Source organism: Branchiostoma belcheri, unplaced genomic scaffold (assembly GCF_001625305.1).
Source record: "Branchiostoma belcheri isolate BF01 breed outbred unplaced genomic scaffold, Haploidv18h27 scaffold64, whole genome shotgun sequence".
Lineage (NCBI taxonomy): Eukaryota > Metazoa > Chordata > Leptocardii > Amphioxiformes > Branchiostomatidae > Branchiostoma > Branchiostoma belcheri.
The window spans coordinates 773,670-782,407 of record NW_017804287.1 but is presented as its reverse complement, the minus strand read 5'-3'; the positions used below and the strand labels follow the sequence as shown (position 1 = coordinate 782,407).

The 8,738-nt window shown below is 36.2% G+C and overlaps 1 protein-coding gene across 1 annotated transcript; it reads left to right on the top strand.

Annotated features, from left to right (window-relative positions):
* On the top strand, window positions 1-8,595 carry LOC109483367 (cytohesin-1-like). The gene is made up of 13 exons (XM_019786371.1): window positions 1-190; window positions 867-940; window positions 1,106-1,170; window positions 1,320-1,386; window positions 1,608-1,807; window positions 2,270-2,382; window positions 2,759-2,907; window positions 3,143-3,254; window positions 5,963-6,039; window positions 6,372-6,443; window positions 6,592-6,679; window positions 7,024-7,093; window positions 7,272-8,595. Exons 1-13 carry the CDS (start codon window positions 163-165, stop codon window positions 7,345-7,347), a joined length of 1,191 nt encoding a protein of 396 aa, XP_019641930.1. The 5' UTR covers window positions 1-162; the 3' UTR covers window positions 7,348-8,595.
* The last annotated feature ends 143 nt before the right edge of the window (window positions 8,596-8,738 follow it).

Sequence of the window (8,738 nt, the reverse complement as noted above, 5' to 3'; positions counted from 1 at the left end):
ACAAAGATGGCTGTCAGAACGAGAAGGAAGTAAAAAACCTCGTCACAATTTTTCGTAAAAATCTCGGTATTCAGGGACCTTTGGACCCCACGTCACCAATCGCTAGGAAGCTGAAGAGTTGGTGAACGTTTCTGTGGCTGGTTTTCGCGGTGGACTGATCGCATGGTGGTGAAAATGTCGACGGTTGTAGGTAAGTGTGTGCATTTGCAAGGCTTGGACGGCAAAATGGCGAAAATATTTTTACTGTGAGTCATTCCGGTTTAAATGCTCCTCCCTTTTTTAAACGATAAATGATGAAATTTTGTTGAATCTATGAAATATTTAATATGTTTTGGTATCATATTTAAGACTAAAATTACGTCAAAACGTACGGTTTTGTCTCTTAATATATTTCGCCCAGTTCAGGGGTGAATCAGTTACAATTTTTGGAGTAGGTAGATAACGTAGTAGTAGTACTAATTTTGCCAATCTTTAAAAAGCTATGTGTTTTTACGATATTTAACCATAATGTCATAGGGTTGTATCATTGATGTCGTAATTGTGAGAGTTAGAATTATTAAAAACAAAAAAAGATTCCCAAGCACCCCAACAACACCATCTGTGTCCCTAATATGGGGCGTCCCATGGGGCTATACAACAGTCCCCTTCTGTTGTATTGTTGTGTGTATGCAGCACTAGTATCTTTGATATCATTTATTTTAGAAACCCTTTTCAACTGGAAGGACTCCAAAAATTGTATGATCTATAATTTTGTAGCACAAATGGTATTCTTGAAGTAAAATAAAGATTTAGGACATGTATAACAGATTGAATGGCACATTGTATGATGACCCCATTCAGAAATGAGACTTTTATTTTCTCCTCAGATTTGACACCAGAGGAAAAGGAGCTGCTGGCTGACATCCAGCGCAGGAAAAAGCAGCTCCTCCAAGAGATACAGGTTGGTACTGCAGCAGAGTAGACATTCTTGTGAATCTCTGAAGTGTTGCCTTTGCTTTTGTCAATGTCAGTATGACTCAGTAACATAAAATAAGCAATTTTTTTCATCAGGCATTCAGGGGTCAAAATTGGATACTGACCTAATGCAAAAATTCTATTTTTACAGCGACTCAAAGATGAAATTGCTGATGTTACAGCTGAGATGGAACAGATGGACAACCCAGATGACAAGTAAGTGACCTGCAGTACAAACATTTTGTCTTTTATTATTGTTTTAATTCTGAGTATGTATTGTAAAATTACTTAATTTAATTGAATACACGCCATGGGCATAGCTGTCCAAGAAAACAACTTGATTCACACGCCCGTCTTCCTTACAGCTCAGCTGACTCCAAGACTAAACAGATGAACATCGGCAGGAAGAAGTTCAACATGGACCCCAAGAAGGTCTGTAATTAAACTCATCTTAAACTCTCTCTTTTTACTTTCACTTACTTTAGGCTATTCCTGTTCAGGTCAAACCAGTCACGGCTCAAAATACTGGGTGCATAATTACCTGTGTGACTTGAGACAAATTCTACCTGAACCATTAAAAATTTAGGAAGTACATTGTCATACATGTAGCTAGCCAAAACATTGAGTATGAAATATCTCCTCTCTTCTTCCAGGGCATCCAGTACCTTCTAGAGAACGGTCTCCTTAAAGACGACCCAGAAGACATCGCCCGCTTCCTTCACCAGTTGGAGGGGCTGAACAAGACGGCGATCGGAGAATACCTGGGAGAGAAAAACGAGTTGAACTTGAAGGTTCTTCAGGCGTTCGTGGGACTACAGGAGTTTGAGGGGATGATTCTTGTACAGGCTCTTAGGTCAGGACCAGAACATGTTCTGTTTTTGAATGGATTTCATAGCTTTTTTGCTATGCAAATAATTCTAGTCCCAAGGACAACACCGTCAAATTTTCAGCTAGCTAGCAGTTTTCTGTGAACTACAGTTGCTTATTTGTTTCTTTCTGAACATGTATCGACTCCATTATATTGAGTGGCAGGTAGCTCTTAGGCCTCATTAGGAAGTGGTAGACTTTCGTGTCACCTGGCTGCTTTCTATGGAACTGCAGTTGCTTATTTGTGTGTTCCCTTTCAGTGCAATATTAGCATGCTATGATTATACCACAGTTTGTGTGTGAAAATATTGCAGACATTTGGGCTCACAAACAGACTGAAACTCTCAAAAGCTAAAAACAGTCAAGCTTTCCAGAAGGTCCCATTGTGTATAAAAGATCAAACCTTTAATGCACAAAGAGTTAATCCAGTGATGTTATTGGTTTACAGGCAGTTTCTATGGAGTTTCCGTTTGCCAGGAGAGGCCCAGAAGATAGACAGGATGATGGAGGCCTTTGCTCAGAGGTACTGTCAACAGAACCCTGGAGTCTTCAACACCACAGGTGGGCAAAATGTCATAAAGGTTTGACCTTATTACAACTGTAGAATATTTATGTTTACCAAAGGAAAACATATTGGTTTTGCCCTGTTTCTTCTTCCCCTTCTTCCTCTTCTTCTTCTCCAAACCAAAAAGGTCAATGACCTGAACCAGACTGTCTGCTACCATGGCAACTAGTGTTGGTTTACAATTCTACAGCAAGAGGAATTTAGACTCCTGTCTGACCATATACAATTTTGTACTAGTATATGAATGTGTTTGAGTAAGAATTAACAGAGCAGACCATACCGTATGCAAAGGTACACATTATGCATTTGCTTTGAAAATGTTACCTTTCTACTTTCTAGTTACTGAACATTGTTATTATGCCCTTTTTCCAGACACGTGTTACGTTCTGTCGTTTGCGATCATCATGTTGAACACGAGCCTGCACAACCCGAGTGTGAAGGACAAGCCGAGCGTGGAGCGTTTTATCACCATGAACCGCGGGATCAACGATGGAGGAGACCTCCCTGAACAACTGCTCACTGTAAGGATGCAACACTTCAAGTTATTTCTGCTTAGGTACCCGTTTGGTATGATGTTTTTGTGTTGTCAATGGAGGTAAGCAGAAGGAAGATGGTTGAAATATTACATTCCTCCCCAGGGCTCGAAATCATTTTTTTGAATTGAAGAATAGATGTCAATTTGTTTGAGCTTTTCTTGTGAATCATCAATCATGATGATGATGTGAATAAATCGTTAACAAAATTTTCTTCTCCCAGGACTTGTATGAGAGCATTAAGAAGATGCCGTTTAAGATCCCAGACGACGATGGTAACGATCTTACGCACACCTTCTTTAACCCAGACAAGGAAGGCTGGCTCCTTAAGCAAGGTGGGTTGTGTCTTTAAGAGTTCAGAAGTTTGTCTTACTTGTGGCTTTGCTGAACTTTTGTTCTACAATATGCAAAGCTTTTTTGTACCTTAACCTGTGTTGCTTTAGCTTGACTATGAGGTGTATCTACCTGTGCACCCCTCTCTGTAAAGTGATCTGTTCCATGTTACAGACAGGGGTGAAAATTGACAGTTAAAATTCAAAATTACTGGAAAATATTCATGTTTTTTGTGATTTTTTTATCACAGGCAAAAATGCAAGATTTATCTGAAACTCAGTATGTTTGATTTAGGAAAAAATTGGAAAAAAGGAAAAATGCCTGAAGAACACAGCCAAGAAAAATGTCCTCAAATTATGTTGATCACAAACTAGACAATATTGTTGCCATAGAATTCCAATTGCACAACCCCCCCTACCCGTCCCAACCATACCCATTCCATAGCATGTAAAGAACCGTCCAGAAAAATGTAGGATGAAATTAGTTGAATAGGAAGTGGGGCTTTTTATGCTTGCTTTGTTATGTCGTCAAGTTTGCATGGCTTCAACTGCGTATGTGAACTGTAGTTGTAGAATAGAAAGTAGAATGAATTTTCAGTGCCACTCTGTAGTGTGTTTGTTATCAAAGATTGTATTTTGAGTGTTGAAGTATTAGACAAAAGTGTTTTCCCTTATATGGCATGGTGGTCACCTATCACTAGTATCAGTATGAAAAAAAAATTAACATTTTTGGGATGGAACCCAATTTTTAGAAATTAATTTTCAGTTCTACATACATTGCAATGACGGAATTTTTCACCCTTATATATTGGTTTTCACCATGCCAATTGTATCATATGGGAAACAAATAGAATGTATAAATCTCTAGTATGTAGTTTTCAACATTATCCCCCAAAATTTAGTAGAAGACTTCAGGTTCTATTAATTTTTCAACTGTACGTCATTGGCCTTTTAGGGCGTAGGCAGAAATGTTTTGTGGTTGAAGTTAGTAAGACCACTTTTCCATAGTTTTTCCCATTTCTAGTTGGAACGTTTTTGAGGAGAGTTTTACTGAAATGTTCTTCTCTTTACATGTGTGTTTTCATTGCATTCAAATAAATCCATTCTCGTAATTTGGACGTAAAGCAAGTAAGTGAAATTCATCTTCAATACATGTTCCCGTGGTAACCATTCATTCAGCCATCTTTTCACTTCCTAATTCTTCCACTCAGTCACTCCCTCTGAAAACTCGTTTTTCTCTTTCTCTCTCCTCACTTTTTCCCCTATTCACTATATATGGCTACCCCATTATATTATGGGTGGTAGAGATTTTTCTAAGCACTTTAACATTGAAATTGTGTTCACTATCCATTTAGGGATCTTTCATTATATAATGTGAAGTGGTGGTTGGAACAACAGGGCTCAAAATATTGTGTTTAAACAGTGGTACAATGACTTCTTCCACATTCATTAGCATTGTAAATAAGTGAGGTGTTTAAAAACACCTTGGCGACGTTAAGTAGTAGATTTTGTGATTGCTGGACAAAGACCTGGAGACTGAAAACAACTTCATTATAAAGGGAAGTCATACGAAATAAAGGATGAATACTTTATTTTGAGCCCTGATTGTTGTCATATAGTGCAAGCTAATACATGTACTAATGAAAATGTAGATGTTGTTTTTTCCACTCAAGAAAACTTACAAGTTTGGTTTTACATGCTAAGGTACTAAGTATGACACTCAGCATCCATGTTGGAGCATGCTGGAATGAGAAGTACACATAAAACGGATTTTATAACAAAAGCTTCTGACTTCAGAGTTTTGATTCAGTTGAAAGTTAAAACGTTGTTGACCAAAAATGTAGCTACATTTGTCTCCTTTTCCAACGCATAGCAAAATTGCCAATGTTTTTTTTTAGTTGTCCAACATTTTGAAAAAAGAGTAGTCTGGCAAGCTTTTAGCATACTTCCCTTACAGTATATCTTTATGAAGGATTTAGAGCCTGGGATAAGATGACAAGCTTTAGGTCAAAATGTCAAGAAAAGTGACTTACACTACAGACTGACATACATGTCATTGTTGGCTGTACTCCAGCATGGCTGCTGCAGCTTAGCATGGCAGTTTCTCTGGAACAGGACTGTTTGCTGTGACATGTGTGGTGTGTTTTACTACTACATGTACTAGTATTTGGCCACAAATGTTCTCTCAATCTAATTGGTTGTTGTGATGTAGATTTATAATGCAATCAATAGTTAATTCTTAGTGAGTTCTTTTGTCGTTACCCAGACGGTATTATATTTATTCAATGTAAAATGCCTTGTTCAACAAAAAGTTATGTTCTCTTGCAATGCAGTTATCGGAGATGTTGAAAAATCATGACACTAAATTTAATGTATAATGCTCCATGGTCCTAATTGAGTAAGATCCATCAAACAACCAGGATAATTTGCAAGATATACAATATAGTAGTTATGTTGGTATTTCTTACCTCTTTATCAACAGTATCTTTCTTGTGTGTAAAATGCCTGCCATGGCCAGTTTTCTTTTAAAAAACTGTTCTTTAAAAAAGCCAGAGTTTGCATACAAAGAAGATGTAGTTTTACAAGTGGTAAGCTGATCTTTATCTTATGATGGGAAGAAATATTTGGACTGGCCCATTCTGGTGAGGGGGAGTTAAAAAGAAACTTAACCATGTCCCATCTATACTGATGTTGATCGTTCTAAATTTTAGGTGGACGACACAAGACCTGGAAACGTCGCTGGTTCATCCTGACTGACAACTGTCTCTACTACTTTGAGTACACTACGGTAAATTCATTTATTGTTGCAGTTTTCCTGGTGTTTAAACTTTGCGTTTGCCCTTAAAACACTTTTGTTACTATAGTAGCACAATAGATTTACTATTGTGTTATTATAATATAGTGGCACAACCATATTTACAGTGCCACGACTATAAAAAAATGCAAAAATTTACATGTGTTTGATCTTCATTGATTTTAACTTTAAGAAAACTGCTTAGCTATTTCTAGTAGTCACCTTTCTGCAAATACATTGACATAAAGAAATAATGTGACTTTTATTTTTGCTTGTGTTGTTGGATATACGAGATTTAGTAGATTAATGAATGTGTTTTCCTGCAGGATAAGGAACCAAGAGGGATTATCCCACTGGAGAACCTTCAGGTCCGACTTGTGGAGGACTCCAAGAAACCTGTAAGTTGATCACACAACCTCGCTATTTCTAACTTTGCCAAACACATCGTTTGAATTGATTTTTTCTTATTCCAATACTTAATCTAATTATTATAATATAATGTATTATTTTATGAACTTAAGACATTGTAAATCTCTGTCTTCACAGAACTGTTTTGAGCTGTACCCATCTGAAGCCAACAGTAAAGCTGTTATCAAGGCCTGCAAGACTGACTCTGAAGGCAAAGTGGTGGAAGGTACAAATAGATTTCTAATCTTCTTCCACATTCTAAAAACATTTCTGTTATAATATAAATGTACTTGTGCTTTTTCTAATACAAGGTACAAATAGCCTTCATTAACATTTATGTGCCAGGTCAAATATATCTGCCACTTTGAAAAACTGTGTGTTTGAGAAATTGTGTGTGCAGCACCCACCAGGAATGTGCAGTTTGCATGTTGCATTGGAGATATCAGAATAGCCCAAAATGTTAGAAACAAATGTTTACTAAATAATGGGCACTGCCAGAAAACCTTATGTTGTGTGATTGAAATCAATCAATCGGATACAAATATAAATGAACATATAATTTTTTTCCAGGACGTCATCTAACATACCGCCTGTCAGCTGCCACCCAAGATGAGAAACAAGAATGGATAGAAGCAATAAAGTAAGTATTGTTAAAGTATTCAAGTAACTACCAACACACTTGCCAGCAATCTGGGTAGTCCTTTATACTCATAGTAGAAGGTGACTGCAAGCAATCAAACAAACACATCCACATGGTACATATGAAACAAAACCTTCATTCATAGAGGCAATAACTCATACCTTTCTCTTCATTTCAGGAGGAGCATCAGTAAGGATCCCTTCTACGACATGCTGGCAGCCAGGAAGAAGAAAGCCACCCACCTACAGAACTGAGGAGATGGAACAGTCTAGTTTATAAGACAGTACCTCTTGAACAGTCCATTGTACAATGGGGGTGTACAAAGCTGATTGAAAACATGTAAAGCATTGGGTGCTTATTTTAAAACTGGCTATTGCATTAGATTGCTTTAATTGTATTTTGTATTGAGTAAAAAGATGAAAAAGACTAACATTTCATTTTAGAAACTAACTCAAATGTATACAGAAAAAGTAGTTAACTTTAAATCATCAGATTTCAAATGTGGAAGCCTAATATTGAAATGTCCAATAGTGTACTCTTATTTCCATATATTCTGCATGTACTAGACTAAGTGTTTAACCTTATACTGCAATGCTGTGTAAAAAGATTTGTAGATATAGAAACCTAACATCTGTAGAATTCACATTGTAAAATTTGAATCTAAAGATTCTTTAGGTTTTCAAAGCCATGTTGAAGACATGTACATGTTTTGTATGTGCAAAAATAGAAATATAAATGTATGACTAGATTACTCTTTGTTTTGTTTTTTGTACATTGAATTTATTTGTTTTTTTTTGTTGGTCATCAAAGTAATACTGTGGAAGATATTTTATTTCTGATGTTTGAAAAAATGTTTATTTCTTCATAGTTTTCTGGTAGCTTGTTTCTGTACAGTAGTTGTACAGTGTTCATACCATAGCACAATGTATTGATTTGACTTCATAAAGGCGTAGAAAGCTGATTTTTTTAATAACATGCTTGTTAATTTCTGCATTCCAAAATGTGTATAGTACTAAAATGTCCTTTTGCAAAGTAATGAACTTTTTGGTCTTTCCCTTTAAGATTTTTGGTTGATATAACATTTAATCTTAGCAATTGTGTTTATCCAGAAAATGATTCAACCAGCTGTAAATTCAGTAATTAAGAAGTACTACTGCCATGTGTGTAAACGTTTACTTTTTGCTAAATGTACATGACATACTTTGAAAAAAAAAGCATTCTTTGAGGCTCTATAGGAAAGGCTCATGAAGACAATTGTTTCCAGGGAAAGTGGTATATAAAAACAAAGTTGATAAACAAACATACCAGATACTTCATTTAATTATACGTATAATGCTTAACTAATTTCTTGAAAGGCCTTTACTTATAGGACCCAATTTAGATTGATGCTTTGTAACGTATTGACTCTTTGTATTGTGCTTTAAATGCAAAAGCATGCCATATGTTACTTCCAGTATTTGTTGCATAATTGTATTACTCATTAAAGAAAGTTAACAGTTAAATTCAAGTGCATTTACTGTTGAACAAATGTCTGATATTGTTTGTAGTTAGTACCAAGGACATTATAGAAATTCATATTCACTATTAAAAGCATAATCACTGCATTAGATGGCTTATACAGCAATCCATATTTTGGCTACAATGG